Source organism: Ricinus communis, chromosome 5, assembly GCF_019578655.1.
Source record: "Ricinus communis isolate WT05 ecotype wild-type chromosome 5, ASM1957865v1, whole genome shotgun sequence".
Classification (NCBI taxonomy): Eukaryota; Viridiplantae; Streptophyta; class Magnoliopsida; order Malpighiales; family Euphorbiaceae; genus Ricinus; species Ricinus communis.
Window position 1 is genome coordinate 8,997,715 of NC_063260.1, and position 24,493 is coordinate 9,022,207.

Sequence of the window (24,493 nt, forward strand, 5' to 3'; positions counted from 1 at the left end):
ATTAAATTTATAAAATATATATTTTAAATTAAAATTCATAAAATAATAATAATAATAATTTTTACTATACAAATAAAAATATATTAAATATATTAAATAAAAATTATTATTATATACTAATTTATCGAATATATTTATTTAATATGTTCTTTATAATAATTCATGCGCTGTGAGAAAAATTAGTAGTGTGAGAATAGCTTTTGGACCAAACAGAAACGACACAGCGCTCGCAGAAACGTAGCTTATGCGGCGTCGTCCCATTAGTTAAAGAACAGTCAAAACAAACAGTTTTATAGTGTTGCCTTTGTATTTCATCACTTTGCCCCGATTATCATATATCAAACCCTAGAGACAAACCAAACCCCTCTTCTCTCCGATCGAATCGAATCGATTATAGTCAAAACCATGGCGTTAAAGCATCTCCTCTCTCTCGCCCGCCGTTCACACCGCCCATCGACTGCCGCGTTCTCCGCCACGATTCGTTCATCATCCTCGGCTGTTGCCACATCAACATCCACCAGTCCCCCATCTCCACCCCCACCAACCGCCATGATCTACGATCGTCTCGCCGAATCAGTAAAAGCCAAACTCAAAACCCTAGAAAATCCGGACCCCAGATTCCTGAAATACGGGTCACCCCACCCGGTTCTGACTAACCACACTCACATCCTCTCAGCACCCGAAACCAAAATCACAACACTCTCAAACGGACTCCGTGTGGCAACGGAATCGAACTTGGCTGTTCAAACGGCGACCGTTGGGGTGTGGATAGATGCAGGGTCTAGATTTGAGAGTGATGAGACTAATGGGACAGCTCACTTTTTAGAGCATATGATATTTAAAGGGACAGAAAAGAGAAATGCAAGGGATATAGAAGAGGAGATAGAGAATATGGGTGGTCATTTGAATGCTTATACTAGTCGAGAACAGACTACTTATTATGCTAAAGTTATGGATAAGGATGTGAATAAGGCCTTGGATATTTTGGCTGATATTTTGCAGAATTCTAAATTTGATGAGAATAGGATTAGGCGTGAGAGGGATGTCATTTTGAGGGAAATGGAAGAGGTAAATTTTGTTTTTTCTTTTTCGTTTTTTTGATGTGAAAAGTTTTGTGCTTTTCTGATTTCAATTGGATAAAGTTGTGTGCTTTTTTTGGTTTCAGCTTATGAAATTTGAAATGGGTCCTTTTCGTTTATCAATTTCAGTTATGTTGGATAGTTAGTTGGAAAGTAGGTCTTTTTTAGGGGGGGTAATGATTGTAGCTGTGCGTTTTATGTTGATTGATTTAGAATTTGTGATATAAGGTTTTGGAATTCTCAGTGAAGCAAGAGCTGTGGTTGCTAAGTAATTGCAGTATTACTCAGAATGAAAAGTATATAACCATGATTCTTTCGTATATTCTCAATTACTATGCATGTTCTATATCTGTTAGCTAATCCTGCTTAGCCTAGAGCACTGCAATGTGGATTCCACTCATGGAGTTGTAAAGTTTGCCTTTTTGTTTTCCTTGAATCAATTCAAAGCGGTTTCGCAACGAAATAGGGTGCATTTTACAATCAAAGTTTTCTCTTGTAGGTTGAGGGGCAAACTGAGGAAGTTATCTTTGACCATTTGCATGCCACTGCATTCCAGTACACTCCTCTGGGCAGGACTATTCTTGGACCAGCTAAAAATGTCAGGTCGATTACCAGAGATCACCTTCAGAGCTACATACAGACACACTACACTGCTCCCAGAATGGTACATACAACAGTTTCCTTGTTTCATATAATGGACTCTTTTAAAATTATTGAAGGCTATTTTTCCTTTTTTAATTATGGATTACAGCATTGATTATTATTATTATTATTATTATTATTATTATTATATGCTTTCTAGATTTTTATTATGGATGCCTTTTGGGACCTTCATTCCAGGTCATTGTTGCTTCTGGAGCTGTTAAGCATGAGGAAGTTGTTGAGCAAGTAAAGAAATTGTTCACTAAGTTATCAGCTGATCCAACCACTGCCTCTCAGCTGGTTGCAAAAGAACCAACATTTTTTACAGGTTCAGAGGTGAGAAGATATAGTTCGTGTATCTGTAATGCCTTTGTATGTAACTCCATTACTTTAAAATAATGTTCTCAATTTTTACTGTGGTCATTCAGGTTAGGATAATTGATGATGATGTTCCTTTGGCACAATTTGCGGTTGCTTTTGAAGGAGCACCATGGACCGACCCAGACTCTATTGCCCTAATGGTCATGCAGGCTATGCTGGGTTCATGGAGTAAAAATGCTGGAGGTGGAAAGCATATGGGGTAAGCTCCCATACAATAACAGAGAGAGGGGACTGTAAAATTTCTTGTGATACCTTTTATATAATTATAGTCCTCCCCCTTATGACATAATGATTCTTGAACTTGAGATTGTAAGTTTTCTTGTAAGGCACTGTCTACCTGTTGGCACGTGCATTGATTTAAAATTCGCGATCCTCAAACAGGTCTGAGCTGGCACAAAGGGTTGGCATCAATGAAATAGCTGAAAACATGATGGCTTTTAACACCAACTACAAAGATACTGGTCTATTTGGTGTTTATGCTGTTGCTAAGGTGAGGCTCCTGCATTATTTTAATGTCTTTACAAATCTTGAGGAGTATTCCTATCATTGATTGTATAAATACATGGTGTTTGAGTCATTAATACTATGACAATTCAAGACATTTAGGGGAAAAAAATGAAATAATGATAGTAGATTAGATCTATTGCCATTGGCATGGGCCTGGTTGATGCTGTGGAATTTAGAGGTTGTAGTCTTGTAGCTTGCTGTGGAGATCTACTTTATGTCTCTACAAGAATCTGTTCGATATTAGTTGGATTCCTTGATATTTCTAGACTATGCTTAGGGATCATTTACATGCAGCCAATTTCTTCCCTTATCTTCTCTGATTTAGTTTACTATCTTTATTGAATTTCAAACATGAAATGATTGTTGCTAGGTGCAAATCCATGTAGGAAGCTATCACTCTCTATGATCTGGATTCTCTTTGATTAGCATTGTCCTTTCGTTATTTTCTATGTTTTCTTTTTTGAAGAAAATTTGAAATCTTATGTTCTACTTTCAGCCGGATTGCGTGGATGATTTAGCTTGGGCAATTATGTATGAGACAACCAAGTTAAGTTATCGAGTTTCTGAAGCTGATGTGACCCGTGCTCGTAATCAGGTAGTCTCTAAAGTTATTGCTTTCCATGGAACTTTATATATGTTTATACTCAATTTCATTTGGTTTTGATGAGTGGAGAAAAAGAACACTTGGCTGTTACTAGTTTGGCCGGTATTGATAAAAACAACATAAATCTGTAAGATGCTTAAGATGAATTCTATCAATATTTTAAGTCACACTAAATTGTAATACGCTAAACTGAAGCCTCTTTTTGTAGCTAAGCGATTTATAATTTATCTGAAAGTAGTAATTTGCTTAGTATATATATTTGTTCACTCTATGAACTTATTCCCATAACCTCTACATAGTTTTAAATATTTGAATTTGTTGATACTAAGGCATGTATTGTGGACTGTGAAATCTATTGCTCCCCCATCATAATAAGGCATCTTCTATTATTTTTATATTCGTTGTTATCATTATCCACTTATTGCTGGTTCTGATTGCAGTTGAAATCATCATTGCTGCTGCACATAGATGGCACCAGTCCTGTAGCTGAAGATATTGGGCGGCAGGTAACATCTTCTTTTCTGCATTTGTGGCAAACATGTTAGGATGAATTGGGCCTTGGTATATAGTATGTACTATTATATCTCTTTTGCATATAAGGGAAGGTATGCTATATATTTACTCATGTCATAAATGCATGATTTGCATATACCAAAATGTGATAGATAGTATCAAGCACACTGCTAGGTGCACAGATTATTGATAGGCACTTATCTTCATCCATGTGGACAGGGCATGGCATGAGATGACCAATAGTTGCTCCTTTGAAGAGTCAATATGACCACTCAGGGCATGGCATGAGTTTCTTCTTAGCTTGATGTTTTAATATTTAAATACCAGCATTATCTCATTTATATTGATATTACAATGTTTAAAAGAATTGGACTTGAAATTATCAGTTTGATTCATGGTTCTGTTTTGTCAAAGATACATATTTAGATCTCAATAATTATTTACTATCATTAAGCAAAAGTAGCTGAATGAGATCTCCTGCAATCATATGGTACTGGCATTTTAAAATAGATTATATCTTGCCAGTATCGAAAATGTTGACTGGAGCTGCATGTTCTGATTTTTTTTTTCCAATTTATTCAGTGACTGCATAGCAGTGGTTGTCATAACTTCCTACTTTTGATTTACTTTTCATAGTTATGTATGACATAGTTATAGTGATTGTAATAGATATCAGCGCAAGAGCAGGATTTTAATCGGAACTGTGCCGGTTTTTACTGCTTCTAAGTTTTGTTGCTTTACATATGCTTGCAGTTACTCACTTATGGTCGAAGAATTCCATTCGCCGAATTGTTTGCTAGGATTGATGCAGTGGATGCAAGCACAGTTAAACGTGTTGCAAACAGATTTATTCATGACAAGGTAGGACCTTCTGCCAGCCTAGTTACATTGCTTTTCTAAGTTCTTCTGTTGGCAACAAATTGCAAGGAATTCATGTTTAATCATTTGGTTTTTCACAGGATGTTGCAATTGCTGCCATGGGGCCCATCCAGGGGTTGCCCGACTACAACTGGTTCAGACGCAGAACCTACTTGAACCGCTACTAGATTTTCGACCCTTTTGTTATTACTGCATTGTTCCAATATTTGGCAATCATAAAATTTTTTTGTTGCGCTTGCAACACAACCAACCAACATCTTTCGGGGACCCCTGAAAGTCGGGCATTTTCAAATCATTTTTGTTCCTTGTTTAGGTTTCTCTCTGTAATGCTCTTATTGTTGCATCAATAAAGTATGCAGTGTTAAGTAAATTGGGCTGTCACAAAGGACTGATAATTGGTGCTTTTAAGGAAGCACAATAGCAATACGGAACTCTGTTGATCTTTTTCAACTGAACCAGTTCTTGCTTGCCTGGCATTGGATGTTTTACGCATTTGGAACCCAAGTATATGGCTTTTATTGTTAGTTTAACTGCTACTTTCCTGCCCTGAACCACCCCATGTATCACTCTGTCCGACAGCTGGAGCAATGTTGGTATTGAATGGAGGTCATCAGGCTGCTTCTCCAGTGATCTATCTCTGTACCGTAAATGAGTTGGACCTTTTAGATAAACAAGCAGGAGAAACTTTTTTCTTGTGAAACACACAAGCTGTTCCTGTTACTTTGAAGCTTCTCTTTATTGTTATAATAAATTGAATAAGTTTTCGTTGACACTTTAAAAAACTTGTCTCATTTCGCAATTGAAACTAAAGTCTCTGTGATGTTGGTTCAGCTGCTGGAAAAAAGCGTAGGCAAGTTCCTTCCAAAAAGTAATTCTAAATTCCAATATTTTAGTAATTTTGATTCGGTTAATGATCTTCAGGGCATGATCATATTCATAAAGATGAAATAGCAAGTGATGTTGCTGGAATAATTTTAATGTTTCTTCTTTTTGTAAGAATAAAAAAGAGGGAAAAAGACCCCACAGAATCCGCATCCCACACAATAAATACACTGCCCGCATTAGTCGTTGGGAGAGAAACGTGACGTCTCTGTCTCTCTCTCTCTCTCTATATATCACTCGAATGTAAAGAAGGTCTGTTTAGTGTGAAGTGGGGTTAATTAGGGTAGGCTCTGTGTTTTTTACTGTCCACTTCGGTTAGTTAAGAAACTTGAGACCAACTGTAACTGGTGTGTGCTGTGTTGTGTTTATGTTTCATTGTAAGTATCGAAACCCATCTATTTTCTTTTCCCTTTATAATTAATTTAAAACACATACAGACGCCCCATTCTCTTCTCCTTGCCCTTTTCGCCTTTCTTTCTCTTATGTTTGCAACATTTTCTTGATTCAATATTTTGGTTTGGGTTTCTCAGTCGCATTTCTTCGATCTCATCGCCACCCTTTTTCCGTTTCTTCCCTACAAATCTCCGCCACCCCCATTTTTCCTTTTCTTTCCTCTCTTTATACAAAGTCTCTTTCTTTTTTCTTCTCCTTTATATATTTTAGCTTTTTATTTTTAGTTTTGGGATCTTTGCCTTTGCCTTTTTTCTCTTTTGTGGTTTTGTGCTAAAAGAGATTCAACAATGGCATCGACATCGGTTCCTTGCCCTAAGACCTCTTTCATTGCTCGCATTGGATCCAATGCCTCAAACTCACTTCCCAAGCACACCATTTCCTTTCCTTCTCGTGGATTCAAGGTCTGTATTTTTCATTTTTCCTTTCTTTATTTTTCTGCTTTCATTCAGTGATAAGTTGTTGCCTTTTGCCTTTCTTGGTTTATCTTTACAATAATATCTACTTGTTCTGTTTAATTAGTCTCATGTGCCAATATGTTTTTCTTTTTTAAGCTTTAATTGGACTGTTCTTGTGATTATTATGAAATATTATGCCTTTGAGATTTTTAAGTTCATGGTTTGTCTTTTTTATGTGTAGCTTAGGGTTAAATTGGTTAAAAAATGTCACTTAAATATGGGATTTGTTTCTATAGCTGATTAATGGCACTTGTTGTATTAGTAGGTGGCAGCATTGAAGTTGGTGATTAGTGATCTTGCTTTTCATTAATTATCATATGGTGGAAAGTTGTGAGATCTTTGCTTTTGGGATCAATGTAATTAAAAATTTGGATTCTAATTTATATAATGCCAAGCCTTTTAACTCATAAAGCCTAGGAACTAGTACCATCTGATCATTACAAGAAGACTTAGCTATGAGCACCCATAATTGAATTTATATTAACGTCCTTGATTGTTGGATGATGCGAAATATTAGTTTTCTCTTCTGCAGTGGCCAATCCGTAAGCAATCTGCTGTTACCAAGGTGAAGGCACAGCTGAATGAGGTATGGTCTTGCCAATTCGATTAAAAATAAGTTTTTTTTTTGAATGAGATGTCAGAGTATAATCATCATTTCGATTAATTCTATTTTTAAATCAAGGTTATTGTCAAGGGCTCTTCAAATTCTGTACCAATGCTGGATACTAACTCTAAACTTGCACCATCTGAGGTAAAAGATGAGGCTGTGGTAAAGAATGTTCCAGATGCATCGGCAATTACAGAATTCATGACACAAGTGTCAGACCTTGTCAAGTAAGTGAAAGCAACCTATTTTTTTACTGCCTGCGCATATCACTAGTAGTTGCATCTATTTCAGTGTTTGAACTCGTATGAATTTTATGAGCAGGCTCGTCGATTCAAGAGATATCACGGAGCTCCAACTGAAGCAGTTAGATTGTGAGATCATAATAAGGAAAAAGGAGGCCCTGCAGCCACCTCCAGCAGCTCAAGTCATTTCAATGCCTCCATCGTATCAACATGTAATGCTACCACCTCCACCATCAGCTGCTCCTCCTCCAAGTTCAGCTCCTGCACCTGCATTACCTTCCCCTGCGAAGGCAGTCACGTCATCTCATCCAGCATTTAAATGCCCCATGGCAGGTACCTTTTATAGGTGTCCAGCACCTGGTGAACCCCCATTTGTGAAGGTAAGTGGTCATGTTAGTTAGCTTTGGTTTAAGTAGCAATTTGCCCCTGAAATATTTTTTCCAGATTCACACCATTTCCTGTCTGGCCAAAATCTACAATACATTTTACATTCTAGCCAATCCTCCCCAATTTCTCACCAAAAAGACAGTGATCCTCATTCTCTTCCTATATATATGTGCATGTTCTTTCAAATAAATAATTTGTTTGAATCTTTTCCAATATTTTGAAAATATGTTAGTCTTTTTTATTGTACATAAAGATTGATTTGAGAAAAATATTATATAATTTTTGCTTTGAAAATTTGAGAGAAAAAGAGTGGAGAACGAAAAGAGAAAAAAAAAAAATAAACGGAATAAAAAAACTATATGGAAAAAGTTCAAAATTATTTTTATTTTGTTAAAATGTTTTGGGTAACTTAACCAGGAAATTAATTTGGACAGGCTAGTAAATTTAGGGGTCAAATTGACACTTAAGCTGTTAACTTTTGCCATTTGAAAGCTAGTTCCCCTATTGAAACATAATAACTATATTTCCTAGCATTTTGTGCTTTAGAAAATTATCATGCTGAACCAACAATTTTTCCTTCTTATATTTTTCTTGTACAGGTAGGAGATAAAGTGCAGAAAGGGCAAGTCGTTTGCATCATCGAGGCCATGAAGCTAATGAACGAGATTGAAGTATGTCTATCCTTGTTCTCATTTTTTTTTTTCATTTATTTGTGAAGGCTAATGATATTACTTCTCACCCAAGAGATTATTTATTATTCATTGACCTATTATTATTATTATTATCTGTTTGATTACTTTAATTGTTCTGCGGTTTCTTAGGCTGATCAGTCAGGAACCATAACGGAGGTTCTGGCAGAGGACGGGAAGCCTGTCAGTGTGGACACGGTACTCTTCTCCTCCTTTTCCTTTGCCACTCCCACTTGTCCATATAAAAAAATGTATATTCTAAAGCTTGTCTGTTCTCTCAATGCAGCCTCTATTTGTTATTGTACCTTGAATCAGTAACATCCAGTGCCAGAGAAGTAACTTAAAATAGCTGCAGTATCTAGTCTACTTTCCATCTTTATTATGTAATTTTCAAATGAATAATTGTCTCATTTCATCGTTTATACTTTCATAATCTTTGTGTTTGATATGTAGAAGGAAGCCTTAAGGCTTTAGAATATATAGTTTTTGTGTCAAAATTTTAGACATTCTTGAAGCAAGTTCTGAATCTGTGTCTCAATAAATTCTGTTACTGAAAAGGTGAGTAGCTTAGATGCTTGGAAGCAACTCATGCTTTATCTCTAGAAATGACCGTGAAGAGCGTTCAGTTTTTCTTTCCTCTGTACCCAAAAGGGGAAAGGAAAAAAAGAAAATAAAAAGATCATTCAATTCCATGTCTGCGACTCTTATCTCATCAGGGTTAATGGCGGGGCAGATAAAGGAGGAGACGGAATGCTCGTTTGGTTTCTCTGAACATAACAAATTATATGAAGATTCGAGTATTTTGATAAAATGAAAAAAGCACTGCCGCTAACCCCAAAAATAATTGATTCTTTATTTCATAGAAAATGAGAAATAGTTCTGCTATTAAGGCTCCAGCATTGCTAATTTGAAAATTATATACTCCTTTCTTACTTTCTTACCTTATTGAGCATGAGTTTGCAAATTGCGAACAGTTCCATTTGAGGTAAAAGAAAACGGAGAAAGGGTCAATTTTCAATTCAATTTATATTTAAGGGTCAAAATAGATTCAATTTATTTATTTTTTTTAGCAAATAACTTCCTTGAACTTATGTTTACGGATTAAATAAATTCAATTTAAACTTTTTTACTAAATAGTCTCCTAAATTTGTATTCAAGGATTAAATACATCTAATTTATTTTTTTTAAAATAAAATAAATATTTTTTAAATTTCAATTGTATTATAAAAATTTAAAATAATATTTATTTCATTAATTTACTGATGCGATATAATGTGACGTATTATATAAGAGTTTATTTGACAAATTAAATTTTTTAAATTTATTTGACTTAAAAATGATAAGTTATGGGCTCATTATTAAAAAAGTTAAAAATTTGACTTATTTAATACTTATAATTTTTGAGTCAATTAATTTTAAAATTAATATGTTTTAAATTAAACGTGTCACTAGATATTATATCAATAAATTAATGAAATAAAATATTATTTTTAATTTTTATAATTTAATTAAAATTTATTTTTTTTAAAAGAAATTTAAATTGAAGATATTTGATTCTTAAACACAAATTCAGAAAGTTATTTAGTAAAAAAAATTTAAATTAAATTTATTTGACCTTTAGATGTAAATTTAAAAAAATCTTAAATTAAATTTATTTAACCTTTGATATAAGAATGCAATCGCAATTGTAGTAGTAGGAAGAGAAAAAAAACACACAAGGAGAAGAATTGAACAATTTCAGTCAACACGAGATTATGAAAGCCTTGCTGGCGACTAATACAAAATAACTTGAATTTCATTGCACAGAAAAGAATGTAGTCACAATATGTTGAGCAAAATACAAAATGGAAACAGCTCCAGAAAGTGACCCCTTCAACGCAGGCCCACATTATCAGAACCTGCATACATCCCGGGTCTCCCCTGGCTGTCCTCCGCTTCCAGAAATCTTTTCCTTTCTTTTTCCTTTTTGCTGTCATTCTATCCTATTGCTTTCCTTTTTCTTTTTCCTCTAATTAATGTACATGTTAGCCTACCTATTTAATATTTACAAAGCTATCATCGCTGCCTACATGCTCTACTGTTGTTACTTCTCCTCCCACTATTGCTTACTCTCCGAACCCCTCCTGTCCAATCTGCATCATCGTCTTCATCATCATCATCAACTCCATTCATCCGTCCATGTTTGGTCTTTCTTGGGGTAGGACGCTTCCTCTTGATGTTCGCAGTATAAGTGGTGTAATCTACAGCATCTTCTTTTAAAGCACTCTTGAATTCCTGTGGAATAAAGCCAGTCAAACAGGATTATACACAGCAAATTCATGAAGTTGAACCAAACTTCATTCCTATCATACAGAAATGATATCCCAGAACTGGATTTCACATTACCTGATATCTCTGTACCAGATCTTGATATGTGGATGGCACGCTAGTAGATGTTTCACTAATGTCAAAGGGAATGTTCTGCCTTGAGAGAGCTTCTCCAGACTTTGGAGGTTCATTTGGAGAAAACGCCTGGTTATAGATGTACCGAGTAAATAAGTGCAACAGTGCATCTAAACAATTTCTGCAGTAAAGAGAAGCAACAGGAGAAGCCAAAGTTTTACTGTTCTACCTGGCAACGGGCATCATTCAGGCTATACATGATTTTTAGATGCCTCTTCAGCTTCAAAAGAAGCTGCAACGCAGTAGCTGAAAGACAGTCAACCTGCACAAGCACCACAGAAAGAAGTCAGATGCAAGAAAAATACCGTTCGCAATTTGCTTATCTGATAGAGGCTAAAGGCCACAACAGTAAATAAGGATGTGCCATAGTAAAATCCAAAACAAGACATTCTTCACTTTGTATAAACAACACTACAGCTTCAAAATGTACCTGGATTTTCTCCACATCATCTTTTGAGATGCTGAAAGAATCACCAGAGCTCATCTTATCCATCTTTAGATCTCTTGAAGCATCATTTTTCAAGACCAAATGGGGCTCTTCCTGAACTATACCATTCAAATCAAATGATGTCAAAGGAGTTATATCAGGCTGAGTAACTGGTTCTTGTTGAATTATCCCACTCAAATCCATTGTGGTCACATGATGGAAAACAGGCCGAGCAACTGACTCTTGTTGACCCATCCCATTCAAATCCATTGTGGTCATATGATGGAAAACAGGCTGAGCTGGCTCTTGCTGGATTAACCCATTTTCATGGGCCACCTTCCGAGAATTTCTTTGTGACAAGTGTAAAATTAAGCCTTTCATATTTGCTTCAAGTGCTCCAGCCCTAACTTGTATTATCCGATTTATAGAATAAATCAAGTAAAGGGGTTCATCAGGTAAAGTAAATGGCAGCATAGCAAGTACTTCTGTGCAATACCTGTAAAAGGAAACAACCCTAATGTTAAAATAAATCATATTGGAATAGAGCAACCTGGAGCTGACATTATAGAGAACTCACATAAAAAATGGTACAACTGAACTGGTCCAGCTTGGATTATCAAATTTTCGAACAATAGAGGACATAAATTTGTTCCTTGAAACACGGTTTCCACGGATAAGCTTGTAGATTCGGGAAACTCCAAGCCTTGCCTGAGTAAGAGAGCCACCTTCAGGTTTTCCCTTTATATTTCCAGCAGCTCTAGACTGCAGTTTTTGGTTTAAATTCTCAGGAGATGCACTGCTAATAGATTGCATGAATATAAATGATAGCTGAAGGCCATCCCCCAACCGGCTTTCAAAAAAAGCAGGATACCTGGAAAAGAAGCAATCTGTAAGTTGGCATAACTAACATAACATCAATGAGGAGGGATAAGTGTTTTGAGGACCATACTTCTCATTCATATTCATCAATAAATGATGCGCCAACTTTGAGTTTAATTCTAAAGGATCTGTTTCAAGTGCTATAAGGTATGGAACACAAGTAATAGGATGCACCAAACCTTGACGCAGCACTACCTCCACAATCTGCAATTAAAACATAGCAGGAAATATAAACTCAAGACACCTGACATCAAAATATAGCAACTCACAGCAAGTGTGATTCCATAATCATGCTCTCTAGCTAGGTGCATATGAGTTAGAGCATAAAATTTAGCATCTAGTTCACAACGAACCATTTAAAAGTTTCCAGCAAGAATTTATAATTAACCTGGAAATTATTATACTATTATTTATGCTAAAGATAATCCATGTCATTTTCAAAACTTCCTCAGATCTTAAATAAGATGTTTGTTTTACTTTTCTTCTGTAGCCAGGCTTTTACCCATCCAGTGACATGGATAGGGACAAGGACAAGGTACACAGTGTCTCACCTTAAGTGCAGTCTGGCGAACTTGTTCACTGAAATCCAAGCACCTTCCCAAAATATTATCCCAATACAACTGAACTATCCCCCCACAGATGTTAGTATCACCTGCTCCTGCAGCAACAGGTACGATATGTGCCCCTTCTACTGGATAAGGATTGGGATTATTACTGGCTTTATCTGTTCCCATTTGGCTTTCGGCATCAAGAAGATATTCATACATATTTTGCAGTGCTTGTATCTGAGCAGAAGAATGATTAGCATACAGGAAAAAGAAATGGAATCAGAGAACAACAGAGTGCATTATTACCTTAAGACGAACATCAGAACCAGAAGACAAAGTCGCCTCTAATATTTTCCCAATGTCCTTTTCCAGCATATATTCAGGCCTAGCAATTAGAACAAAACCTAGAGCCTACAAGAATTATAAACTAGATAAGTACACCCTTAAAACAAAGCAGGCATCAGAAACATCATGAGCCAGACTGCCAGAGACAGCATACCTGCAACGATCTGACTTTTACTACAAAATCCTCCATTCGAAGATACTTCTTAAACAAGGCAAGATTGCTAACTAAATCGATATTTTTGTTGCTAGAGGAGCTCAGCAAAAAATCCCCGTAGCGAATAAGTAATCCCAGACAGAACAGAGAGCGGCATACTAGCTGCATTTTGAAGGGAAAGGAAAATAGTTAATTTATATATTTGTGTTTCAGAAAATTCACTTCATCAAGTCTGCTGAACATTTAGTAAGCAACTCTGCTGAACACTGTAAAAGATGCTCATTTCAAACTAATGGCAGAGATGCATAGGCATAGCTCTGTCTACAACCACAATCCAATAAAATTATCTAGACAGTTTAACAACTTTGTCATCCATTTAATCCATTTTATATCATCTACAAGCACATGTCACATAATTATGAATACATAAAAGCACATCATTTCCAAAAAAATAGAAAATACAGCTTTTCGTAGGAACCATAGATACTACGAAAAGAAGGGGATAAAGAAAAATCAATGCAGCACCAACCTGCTTGTTATCAGTTCCCTGAGCATCCAAACGTTTGAAGAATACCTGAATAAGATACTCAACAACACCAGCACCCTTTCCTGCTACTCTACCCAAAGAGCAGAGACACCTGTTATGAGAAACAGGATCAGCATATTTGAAGCAAGTATATAACAGCTTTCATCTAAACAATGACACAGTGCAACATTATGCATAAACAATGGCATCAGATCCATGTCAAGAAAGACTTGTAAGTGGATTCCCTCAATGATCCTTTATTTTCCTCGTTGGCCATTTTGCCTACTAACACACTGTAACGTGCTACAGATGGAGGCCATTAAAACCAATACCTTTCAAGATTTGTAATACACAAATAATATCATTGTACCATAACCACATGAGGAAACAATATCATAATCATAAAAAGAAAAAAAATAATGAAAACCTATATATTTGGTTCCATAGACTGAAATAGAATTGACTATGCAAGTTTACATGGCAATAAAAGGGCTGTGACATAAAAGCTACAATAGACCCAGATTAAAGTGCAACTAACTCATAAACTCAATGTTGGAAGAAATCACCAGAACAAGAAGCTCAGAGTTTCTCCAGAAAAGGAAAAAAAAGGCTTTCTTCAACCCAATGGAACCCCCATTTTAATAATTTTTTAGTTTTTCAGGGGAAGGGGAAGAAAACACAGCACACAGTAATCTGGCCATACAGTATTGCCATGATCAAACAGATTGAAATATTAACAATATAGCAGTTATAGTGACTGATAAAAAAAATTTAAGATTAAAGTTACTTTATGCAAGCATGGACTACTGTCAAAAATGAATGCCGAACAATCATATGCTTCAAATCTTGTTCAAGCTCTTCAACTACACTTTGAGGCAACTTTCGGATCAAGGGTAGAACAGAATCAATTATGAAGATTATACTCTCCAGTAACTGTGCAACTGCTCGGTTGTCAACCTGAACATAAAAGAAGGCAGTTAGATTGCATAAATTCTCTCCAACAACTATTCAATAATGATGGCCTATTTCAAATTTCTTTCATTTTTCTCTCTTTGATTTGTAATATCCCATAGATATTCATGCAATGCAGCCTACTATGAGAAATCTTGAATTAGAAGCATTACATTGAAACAAGGAGACACTTGCATGGAAAGCTCGCTACTAGGTATAGTCTATCTAAGTCGAAACATAAATACAAGATACTTGTACAAGTCTTAAACAGGCAGATAACTGAGCAAGTAAATATCAAGCATCTAAAAGGACCCAGTTAATTGAAATAAGCTTCAACATTTCCAAATAACATTTGAAATTCAAAACTGTGGTTACAACCTTAAAACATCTACCAGTCCGGATGATGGCTGCTTAATTACCAATTTTCCATGTGTCTCCTCCAAACTTCCCTTTTACAATAAATATATAAAGCGAAGGCAAAGTATTCACTAGTTCGAGAATGGCCAATACTTAAATATCACAAATCTAAATATATTGGGTTGTGGAAATGGAGACCACTGAATATGTGCAACACTAATGAACATTTCATATATACACACCACAGCTAACATGAAAACAATTAGCTTATAATGAAGAACCCATGGAATATGTACATCCAAGTGGATAAAAATAGATGAGTCTTTCAAGAAAAACTCAGCAGTGCATTCTCTTCATAGAAAAAGGGTAGCAAGAATGACAAAAGGCAGTATACTGGATCACATAATACAAACCATGTAAGGCATAAAAACAGTCTTTACCAAAGAAATTATTATGCCATTAAACTGATACCAGATAAGCACATAGCATCATAAAGCAAACTTCAGATAACCTGAGTCTTGAGATATGGCTGTAGAGTGACTATAAACTGGGAAGGGTCAGAAGCTGGTGCACAAAGTGTAGCATCCACAACACAGAATGCATGTAATGCCAACACGTAAGGCAGTGTGCGAACCTCCACTTCCTCACTGGTCATTTCCTCTACCTGAGAACAAATTTCCCAATAAGTTTCTCATAACTTAATAAACAAGCATCTAAATTGAACAAGTAGCAGCTATACCTGCAATATCCTCTCTAGTAAACACTTGCACATTAACTCACAGCGGTTACGAACTGATGCAAGTAACACAGGATTAATTCCAACAGCTTTAGCTGATTGTGGCAAAAAATCAAGGGCTAAGTTGCGCTTAATGACAGTAACCAGGAGTTGATGGCTTGACATCCTCCTCAACATCTCAACAATTTGCTCAGTCTTCTTACCCACCTCCAAGGGCACAGAACTACCATCTCTATAACGTTGTGTCTGAGAACCAGATGGTTCCTCAAACCAAAACTCATAAAATGTCTTGCAGACGATATCCTAATTATAAGAGAAATATAGAATGCAGGAAATCAAATCAGGGATACTGACGGTTTTTCATACAAGTATTTTCCAATAAGGAAAATAAATGAAATTATTATCATATAGTCAGCAAATTTATGAAAGAACAATTAATGGACCTTCTGATTTTTATAGTGATAAGAACAAAATATAGAATTTTTAATACCTCCTGACTATAGATGAGAGAAACCATTGACTAACAAGGATGATCACCTAGTACTAACATATAATACCATATGAAAAAGCTAAACACATGCAAAATTATAAAAAAGATAGCAGTAGTGCCTAACAGTTATTTACAAATTATTTGTGCTATTAAATTACCTGAATACTTGACTCGTCATCAGTAATGCGAGAAATAATTTCCATGCAAGCAGTTGTAAATTGAGCGAAGTTAGCATTTGAGGTGCACATATCTCGGATAATTTTGATAGCTCGTTTTCGAACACTCACTCCTGTATCTTTCATCCTCTCAGCGACCTTTTCGAAATACTGCATCATCACGCAATTTGTATGAGATTAAGAGAAATAAACAATAGAAGCAAATCTCACAAATGTAACAGAATGAGTGAACTTCAATTTGACAAACCTGCAGCCCGACATCAGGGTGCGAAGCAATATGCCTACCAACAAGTTCCAGTGCTGCTTCTCTTACAGATATTGCAGAATCACAAAATCTTCCTTCAACAGCCAATTGTACACGTTTGTCACGTAATACCTCCGGATCAGTTTCTACAATAATGCTGACCTGACCCATCAAAGAAAAGGCAGAGGAGCAGTAATTAGGTCATAAGCCATTAGAAGTCAAACATGCCACAACAGAAAAGTACATTAGATCAACAAATAAAACTTTCCACTCACTGCACGTAAAGCCTTGGCCCTAATTACAGGAGAGTTCTCCCTTAAACTTGCCTGAAAATAACAAATGTGTAAAGTCAATAACATATCACATAGAAATATAGAGGAAACGAAATAGGGGACTGACCAGGAGCATATGAAGAATCTTATCAAACCCTCTTGAGAAAGAACTATTTTGTCCCAGTGCTAAAGTAATTCTCTTGACTGAATCCTTCATCAGCTTTGAATATGTAGTCCCAGAGTCACGCACAACAAGATTTGATTTGAGTCGTGTAAGGTAGTAAATGAGCTTCTGTTGCGATTTTGGATCATCCTTGTACCATAAGCACAGATAAAACCTGCAGAAACATGTTATTGAGTAAACAATTCAAGGAAACATATGAACAATGGGGATAGAGCTTTGAGAACAAACCATCGAACAAAGAGATGCACATCATCAGCAGATACAGAATCTTGAAGATAATTCAAGAGCAGCTGTTGAACAATTTCAACTTTCGTAATGGGATCACAAGCTTTATATTTTTTTTCCAGTCGATTATTGTTCTTTTTCCCCTCATCCTTCAACTGTGAATTGCAATATGATTGTAACACAAGAAGTTGCTTCTCACAGACGCAAATCTGACAGTGCCAACTACGATTAGGAGCTTCATTTTCTCTTACTCCCATGCAATCAGCATGGAACAATCTGTGACAACCTTGACACATAAACAGTGTTTTCTCAACCTTTCCATCTAGGCAAACACAACATGCATCATTTGGATAACTCTGATCAGCATTATCACCACTAGTCAATTCCTGTAGTACCCAAAATTTGTTCCTGCTGCAAACCACAGCATCCTGCTTCAATCTTGCTGCAATTGTACCAAGAAGATCAATGGCCATGGAACGCGCAGAGACATCCTTGGATTTCAGTCCAGCATTTTGGAGTAGCAAGACACAGAGAACCTGCAACAAACAGTTTCTTGGATTTCATCTCAGCAAGATCTAAGCAAAATGCATAGAGTTGTCCTCAGATTTCAGATTAACAGCTGATGAAAATCAATGTAATACATTTGAAGCAGATATTAACTTTACATATCTCACCTCCAGGATGGGAGCTGATGCCGGATATTCAGGTAAATTTAAAGTTGTCAGTAGGTCAGTAACAAGATTTTCCATCATCGCTTTCAGTTCAGAAGCATCCTGATTTTTTGCAGTTGTAAAGCGCTGAAGGACTCGAGTCCAGAAAAGACAACATGTCTCTGTGACTGCCTCATGGCATTTGGTTGGATAACTAGAATCCAGTGACATTTCTAAGATAGAATTACCACTAGAAGCTTCCCTTAATGCTTCAGGAAGATTTGCACTACTGTGAACCAATTGGATCAACAAAGCAGTGATCATCTGAATCTGCCTCTGCTCCTCATCGGGAAGATGGTAGGCTCTTAGGGCACGCTTTGAAAATGGTAACTTCCATAAAAGTTGAACTATTTCATCTACAACATACACACGGTGCTGTGTATATGAATAGAATATCTGCATCACCGTTAAAAAAAGAATTGAGATTCGGACTGCAGAAGATGAATACGTATTCTTAACAAGTATGTAAGTAAGCATACGTGGAAAATCACACATTAACAAGTGCTCAAGAAGAAACACTATGTACAGATTTCTACCCCACTAATTAAACCAATTGCCTTCAATTGCAACAGTTGGACATTATCCACCAAAAATGTTGTAAAGCTCGTCTTCACCAGTTGCAAAATGCAACTATCTGATAACCTCTCTATTAACAACAAATCCTTCATTAAGCCGAGAATAGTGCACAGTTTTTGTAGAATGGTATTCACAGCACCGGAGACCCTATCAAGGAAAAATGGTAGACAATAAGATACCTCACTTCCAAACAATGAAAAGACTAACCATGCTATTCAATGTCATGGAACAGAATATTGATAAGCACACTTGTTTAATGTCGATTTCTTTGGTTTTATACTCTTCTGAGTGCGCCTTCTCTTGCTTGCGGAACCATAGTCAGTCTCAAGATCTTCATCTTCATCACCTGATAATTAGACAACATTTACTCGGCGAAGGAAGGAAAAGAGGAAGAAGCAAACAAGCAACTCATTGGTTGTCATTCAAAAGAACAGGGATAAATAAAAGTTAAGATCAAGCGGCAAAAACTTCTACTGTCATCTAAGGGTAAGACTTACCTTCAGGTGCCCCATTTTCATTTGGCTTGTGCAAAGCACGAAATGATGAATCATAAGCTGCCATAACATCCATAATCTGATGCTTAGAAAACTCCAGAATTCTTTCAATATTCTGATATAAAAAAAGCCATAATTAGTATGAGGGTTAGAATCATGTAAAACCTTTAGACAAGCACACTGTAAGAACTGAAAGAAATGAAAGTATTATGATACACAGCTCATTCAAAAAAGACTAAATGAAGAAGAAAATGTGACTGATACAGCACATACCTCTTCTTTGTATAGTTGCTTTGGCATGTTATTATGCGCCATCACAGCTAGAGCTGCATGAATGGATTCCAGGGCACAAAAGACTGAGGAAACTGCATCAGAATCTTGCTGCAAGATTAGAGAACAGAAACTCAGAAGACTAAAATTGCCAAACCAGGGATGAAAATCAGGCAACAGAAAGAAGACTGCCTCTCGGATTTTTGGGAAAAATTCAACAAAGCAGATCTTCAACCAAAAGCCTGATATAGGTATTTATTCATTCCTAAAGCTCTCGAAGTAAGAATTAATCAATAGTTCCAAGTACTATAATTTCAAATGAGACAATAAGTTGATGGCACATTGATTTGCAGTTTCTATGACAGATCTCAAGAATTAATATCTACTAAAATAAAAAAGATTTCGCATTTCAAAACCCAATTCCTTGCATCTTTCTTATAATTGACCTCACATGTTAGTAGTGGATTTTCATAAAGAAAAAAAGGGATATTAGACATTGTTTACTAAAGATATCAGACAAAAAGGTAAAGAGAAAACGAGATTAGATATTGATTACAAGAAAATACAGCACCAACTTATGTATTTGACAAGCATCAAGTGCCAATGAAAAATAAAAAACATAAATGGGTAGACACAGCACTCCAGATAAGTATAGCAGAATCTAGAAGTCAGTATCAAAACAAAAGAATAAGAAACTCACATGCTCATATTCATCAACAGACAAACCTTCCGCTCGGTGTATTTGATGGTCTAGAATCTGTAAGAGTTTTACAAGAATATCTACAGGAACCAAATGTAGAAGCTTTTTTGCACGTATGGACATTATTTCATTTACAATCATTCTAAGATCACTAGCAGGCATTGACAACCACTCTGCTTCATCCCGTTCATCACTCATAATTTCAGCCCTACCAGAGAAGTCCTCTAGCATTTCACAGAAGCTTCCAATGATGGCATCTAGCATGTTAACACACAAATCTTAGCATAAGCGTAGGAGGCCAGAGAGAGAGAGAGAGAAAGGCTGTGAAGGAGAGATTTATCGTCACTAAGCCAACCTTGAAGCTCAGCAGGATCTGGCTGAATCAATGGTGGGATGTCATCAGTGCCCTTCCTCTTGACTTTTGATTTTCTCGTAGATGGTGGAACATCCTGCAGTTTATCCTCCATGTCAGGAATATAGAAGCAAAGCAATCATCTATAGTTAAATCTCAAGTCCCAACGCTTACATACATTAGGAATGGAGTGGCGCTGGTGATTTTGACTCTCATCATAGTGTCTTTGACCTTGATTTGGAACAATTATACTTGGCCCAATGGAGTTGCGCTGATGAGTTTGAGTTCCATAATAATCTCTTTGACCTTGATGCAAAACAGGTATACTTGGCCCAATGGGCTTGCTTTCAAATGTTGTACTTCCAGAAATATCATTCTTACCTGAGAAACTTAAGCAAATGCAGTCAAGCACGAGGACAGCAGACTAAGTGTCATGTAAAAACAATAGCACCACTAGCACAATATTAAAATTAAATCATGAAAAGTCGTAGACTAGGTGCATAGCATCCAAATGTCTCCATCATATCAATATTAAACTTGAAATTATGATATCTTTTGACCTGTCTTGCTGCTTTTTACTTAAATTGTATGTTTGAGTAATTATCACAACAAAACAGATATATTTGAATCAGTAATTATCTTGTGTCAGCTAATTTATGTTTTAATCCTATTTATAAACCTATAAATGGAAGAATTACAGATATCAAAAGCTATTGCATCTGATTTATAGAATCATAATTATTCTACACTGTTTAATCTATACATAAACAATTTACTAAAACCGGCAGATATTTTGATGCTTCTCTTTAAAATCACTTTATCTCATATGCAAAACCAGAAATAAATAAAAGAGGACAATTGACAGGCTATGGTTGCCTTCACTTTACTGACATCCTTTTTTCTTTCTTTTGCAAATCATACAGTTTACCCAATAACAATTCACAAGATTGGAAAACAGATCATGAATACTTGGAATAAAGCAAATGTGTGCCAATCTGATCTATCAACAAAATTGAACACCCTAAGACAATAAACTGACATCTCCTATTATATATGTCAGTGTGAGTGCATTATTTTGTCCATCTCAACATTTTCAATTAACTAATAACTTTTACTGATCAATGTTAGAGTCATAATATATAGTTTCCGTTGAAAATAGCAAGTACTGTGAACTTAAACTAGCCCATGGACATTTCTAATTAATATCCTAGGATTATGCAGTTCTTCGGGTTGTGACTTGTGAATCTCCCTTCCCAACATAACAACCCAATGGTTCCCAGAATTAGTTTTAGCACTCCCACAAGCCATAATTTCATATTTTCACTCCCAATCTAAATTAAAATATAGTTAGTTAGTTACAATCCCAACAGTAAAAATCATACTGTTAACAAAGAATACCAAAATGATTAATTTCCAAAAAAAATGGACACTTATCACAACCATATGTAAATGATGAAGGCGTGAAGTGTTAATTCCTAGAAACGAAATATGCAAATTCTCATTGATTTTTCTTTTGTTAGTCAAATCTTAGTCTTACCAATCACAGCGTAGCCTCACACTTTTGATTCCTTGCAGTGCAAGATAACCTAAACCTAGGTCCTTAATCTAAATGCTTTGCTATATCTTTCGATCAACACAAATCTAAATTTTATAGGCACGCAGTCATCCATGTTGAGTACAAATCAAATTGAGACTCAAATTTGTAGAACATAGTCCAATCAATCATATTAGAAAGACAAAGATGCTCATTTGAGAAAAGCGGAAAAACAAATTGAAAGAGCAATAGTCTGTACTTTGTTTACCAGGAGTTACATACTCGAATGCTTCAGGATTGCATTGGAGAACCTGGTCAAAAAGTTCTAGGGGCTCCACATTTCCAAATGAAGTAAGCCTTGTCTCATCTCGGAAGTTCCTGTAACGAAAAACATATATAAAACAGATGCTGCCACTCAATGCAATCATCAGAGGAAAATAGAAACGTTTTCTGAGATTGTATCCCATATTCAGAGAAGATATTGCGCACAATTCCATGGAAGTACAATTTATTGACCTAGGATGATTTATTATAGTGGTTCTCAGTAATTTCAAGTATTCTCAGTAATTTCAAGTATTCTCTAAAACCCTGGACTTTCTAGATGATTGTATTTTCTCCTCTGTAGCGAAAATCACAGGTTGCTCCAAGAAGCAAGCACAGTGCCAAACCACTAGTTCCTCATGTTTCACTTTTTGTTTCTTTCAGCATATATTCTTTATCCCTCCATGTATTGAGTGGGTGATTTCTAACAAAATGTGCATCTGGTGGGACTTTCACAACATCTACAGTAAAACAAATCAAGAAAGTGCTACTTCACTCTGTATAATATCACACTATATAAAGGTCTTAAAGACATATCTACGCTGCATATGTCAAGCAAACAATAATCAAGATTAGCATAGCCCACGCACATCTCATATTTGCATTTGAGAAAAAAGAAGTCCTTGTTTGGAATTAATCATTCGCAATAATTGAAGACAATGCGATTCTTGCAAGATTATGTCATTTTTGCATGAATCAAAATGCATTGTTCTTTTAAGTTCAAAAGAATTGAATTCTAGCAAGTAGAGATTTCCAAACATGAGAAATGACTAAAAAGATTTCAATTCTCGCATTTTTTAGACTTTCCAGACACCATTAGGCGCACAGCTGAATCAAGTTAATTCAGAGACAGTTGTACTTCAATCTGGAAAGACAGATTAATTTTAACTGTTCTTTTTCACTTACTTGTTAAATTCACTCTGAAAACAGGCTCATATAATTAACATGTACATTTCAAAAAATAAGCATATCCTGAACCTAACAAGATAAAATAATACTAAATAAACAAAACTTACAGATAAGACACGTCAGTATGACGAAGCAGATCAGCGATACGACTAGCTTGAGAAATAATTTCAGTACGATTCAAAGACCAAACACCTCTAATATTTCCATCATCAAACAACTTCAGGTTTGGATCCGATGCACCACAGAACACCGGAACCGAAGGCAAAGGCAAACACGGCGCTACCTCTGAGTGTATTGTATTCGATAATCCTATGCCACGTCGGGTGGAGCTTGAACCGGAGGAGCTCCACCCAATCGGATTTACTGAATTTAAATTGCTCATCGATTATTAATTAACCGGTGAGTTGACGAGTGCTGGTAGAGTAATAGCATTCATAGAGCGGTAATAATGTAATAATGTGAAAGTTTAAGGGTTAATTTGGATGAGAACAAAGAATTAGGGTTTTTTGGTGGACTTGCAGTGCAGAGAGCCCTAGAAAGAGAGAAGTGAGGGATTGCAAATGGCGGGGAAAGTTATTATTTTCTTTGGGGATAGTTTTTTTTTTTTTTTTTTTAAGTATTTTGTTTTATAGGTGTGGAAAATTGGAGAGATTTAGGTAACCTAAATGGCGAAAATGCCCTTGGTTGACCCTGTTTTACGCTTGCTTTAGTGCTATATTTTGGTTTTCGAGTCTAGCAATTTTCATGGAGTTACTGAAATGCCCTTCCAGTTTTGCCCGTTTGTGCTGCGGGATTGATAAAGAAGCTTTTTGTGTATTTTAATTTTTTTTTGGTTTTTTGTGTAATTAAATTACCTCCCAAATTGTGTGTCGAGGAAATTTCAAATCGTGTCCGAACTTTTATGCATGAAATTCATACTGCTAAAATTTAGCTAATCATTTTATGGATAAATCTAGTTCAGATTGGGTTGCCGTCATTTTAAATGGGTTCATCCATTTGTTAGTTAAGGTTTTATGGATGTTTTAAAAATAAAATATTAAAAATCAATGGCCAATCTGAATCCATTTGTATTTAAAATTAAAAATTCAATTAAATCAAATTTAATATATTAAACTAGTTTTATTTATTATAAGAATAATTTAAAAATAATAATAGTTCTTACAAAAATAGAAAGATTTTTATAAGAAAAGAGCAACATATTCTTTAATAATAATTTAATGATGGTTTAAATTAAATATATATTAAATTATATAAAAATTAAAATAAAAATATATATTTTTAAAAAATTATTATTTTTGATACAATAGTTATCTATTTTATTAAGGAATATAGTTTTATTAACGTTATCTTT

General features: G+C 35.6%; 3 protein-coding genes across 4 annotated transcripts; 2 read left to right on the top strand and 1 right to left on the bottom strand.

The window, feature by feature from the left end:
- The first annotated feature begins 292 nt into the window (after positions 1-292).
- Positions 293-5,060, top strand: LOC8285052 (probable mitochondrial-processing peptidase subunit beta, mitochondrial). 2 transcript variants are annotated; one of them, XM_048373856.1, is made up of 9 exons: positions 293-1,068; positions 1,579-1,743; positions 1,920-2,057; positions 2,150-2,301; positions 2,484-2,592; positions 3,106-3,204; positions 3,654-3,719; positions 4,480-4,603; positions 4,686-5,060. In XM_048373856.1, exons 1-9 carry the CDS (start codon positions 406-408, stop codon positions 4,877-4,879), a joined length of 1,710 nt encoding a protein of 569 aa, XP_048229813.1. In that variant the 5' UTR covers positions 293-405; the 3' UTR covers positions 4,880-5,060. The 2 variants fall into 2 exon arrangements, with proteins under 2 accessions (XP_048229813.1, XP_048229812.1); XM_048373855.1 differs by having other exon boundaries at positions 295-1,068; positions 4,480-4,587.
- Positions 5,061-5,743: 683 nt separating this feature from the next.
- LOC8285053 (biotin carboxyl carrier protein of acetyl-CoA carboxylase 2, chloroplastic) lies at positions 5,744-8,877 on the top strand. Its single transcript, XM_002526053.3, has 7 exons — positions 5,744-6,341; positions 6,928-6,981; positions 7,078-7,229; positions 7,324-7,624; positions 8,231-8,302; positions 8,453-8,518; positions 8,607-8,877. The coding sequence occupies exons 1-7, from the start codon at positions 6,228-6,230 to the stop codon at positions 8,628-8,630; spliced, it is 783 nt and encodes a 260-aa protein (XP_002526099.1). The 5' UTR covers positions 5,744-6,227; the 3' UTR covers positions 8,631-8,877.
- Positions 8,878-10,094: 1,217 nt separating this feature from the next.
- Positions 10,095-24,111, bottom strand: LOC8285054 (sister chromatid cohesion protein SCC2). The gene is made up of 28 exons (XM_015723535.3): positions 23,250-24,111; positions 22,172-22,290; positions 20,557-20,759; positions 20,382-20,475; positions 20,027-20,283; positions 19,330-19,437; positions 19,060-19,171; positions 18,812-18,908; positions 18,523-18,709; positions 17,951-18,382; positions 17,280-17,812; positions 16,995-17,205; positions 16,871-16,921; positions 16,599-16,757; positions 16,334-16,501; positions 15,689-15,988; positions 15,461-15,613; positions 14,429-14,598; positions 13,645-13,753; positions 13,116-13,277; positions 12,923-13,027; positions 12,620-12,853; positions 12,139-12,272; positions 11,767-12,060; positions 11,193-11,685; positions 10,932-11,024; positions 10,706-10,831; positions 10,095-10,594 (listed from the first exon to the last, which is right to left on the bottom strand). The coding sequence occupies exons 1-28, from the start codon at positions 23,522-23,524 to the stop codon at positions 10,376-10,378; spliced, it is 5,598 nt and encodes a 1,865-aa protein (XP_015579021.2). The 5' UTR covers positions 23,525-24,111; the 3' UTR covers positions 10,095-10,375.
- Between the last annotated feature and the right edge of the window lie 382 nt (positions 24,112-24,493).

What these genes read in the sequence shown, in the direction of transcription:
- LOC8285054 (XM_015723535.3), bottom strand. Translation starts at nt 23,524, where the DNA reads ATGAGCAATTTAAATTCAGTAAATCCGATTGGGTGGAGCTCCTCCGGT. An exon ending in AAGAAATCGACATTAAACAA is followed by an intron (nt 18,710 to 18,811) that starts GTGTGCTTATCA and finishes TTTCCTTGATAG; the next exon opens with GGTCTCCGGTGCTGTGAATA. An exon ending in CAATTGGTTTAATTAGTGGG is followed by an intron (nt 18,383 to 18,522) that starts GTAGAAATCTGT and finishes ACGGTGATGCAG; the next exon opens with ATATTCTATTCATATACACA.
- LOC8285052 (XM_048373856.1), top strand. Translation starts at nt 406, where the DNA reads ATGGCGTTAAAGCATCTCCTCTCTCTCGCCCGCCGTTCACACCGCCCA. An exon ending in CATTTTTTACAGGTTCAGAG is followed by an intron (nt 2,058 to 2,149) that starts GTGAGAAGATAT and finishes GTGGTCATTCAG; the next exon opens with GTTAGGATAATTGATGATGA. An exon ending in GTGTTTATGCTGTTGCTAAG is followed by an intron (nt 2,593 to 3,105) that starts GTGAGGCTCCTG and finishes TTCTACTTTCAG; the next exon opens with CCGGATTGCGTGGATGATTT.
- LOC8285053 (XM_002526053.3), top strand. Translation starts at nt 6,228, where the DNA reads ATGGCATCGACATCGGTTCCTTGCCCTAAGACCTCTTTCATTGCTCGC. An exon ending in TGAAGGCACAGCTGAATGAG is followed by an intron (nt 6,982 to 7,077) that starts GTATGGTCTTGC and finishes TTTTAAATCAAG; the next exon opens with GTTATTGTCAAGGGCTCTTC. An exon ending in AGCTAATGAACGAGATTGAA is followed by an intron (nt 8,303 to 8,452) that starts GTATGTCTATCC and finishes GCGGTTTCTTAG; the next exon opens with GCTGATCAGTCAGGAACCAT.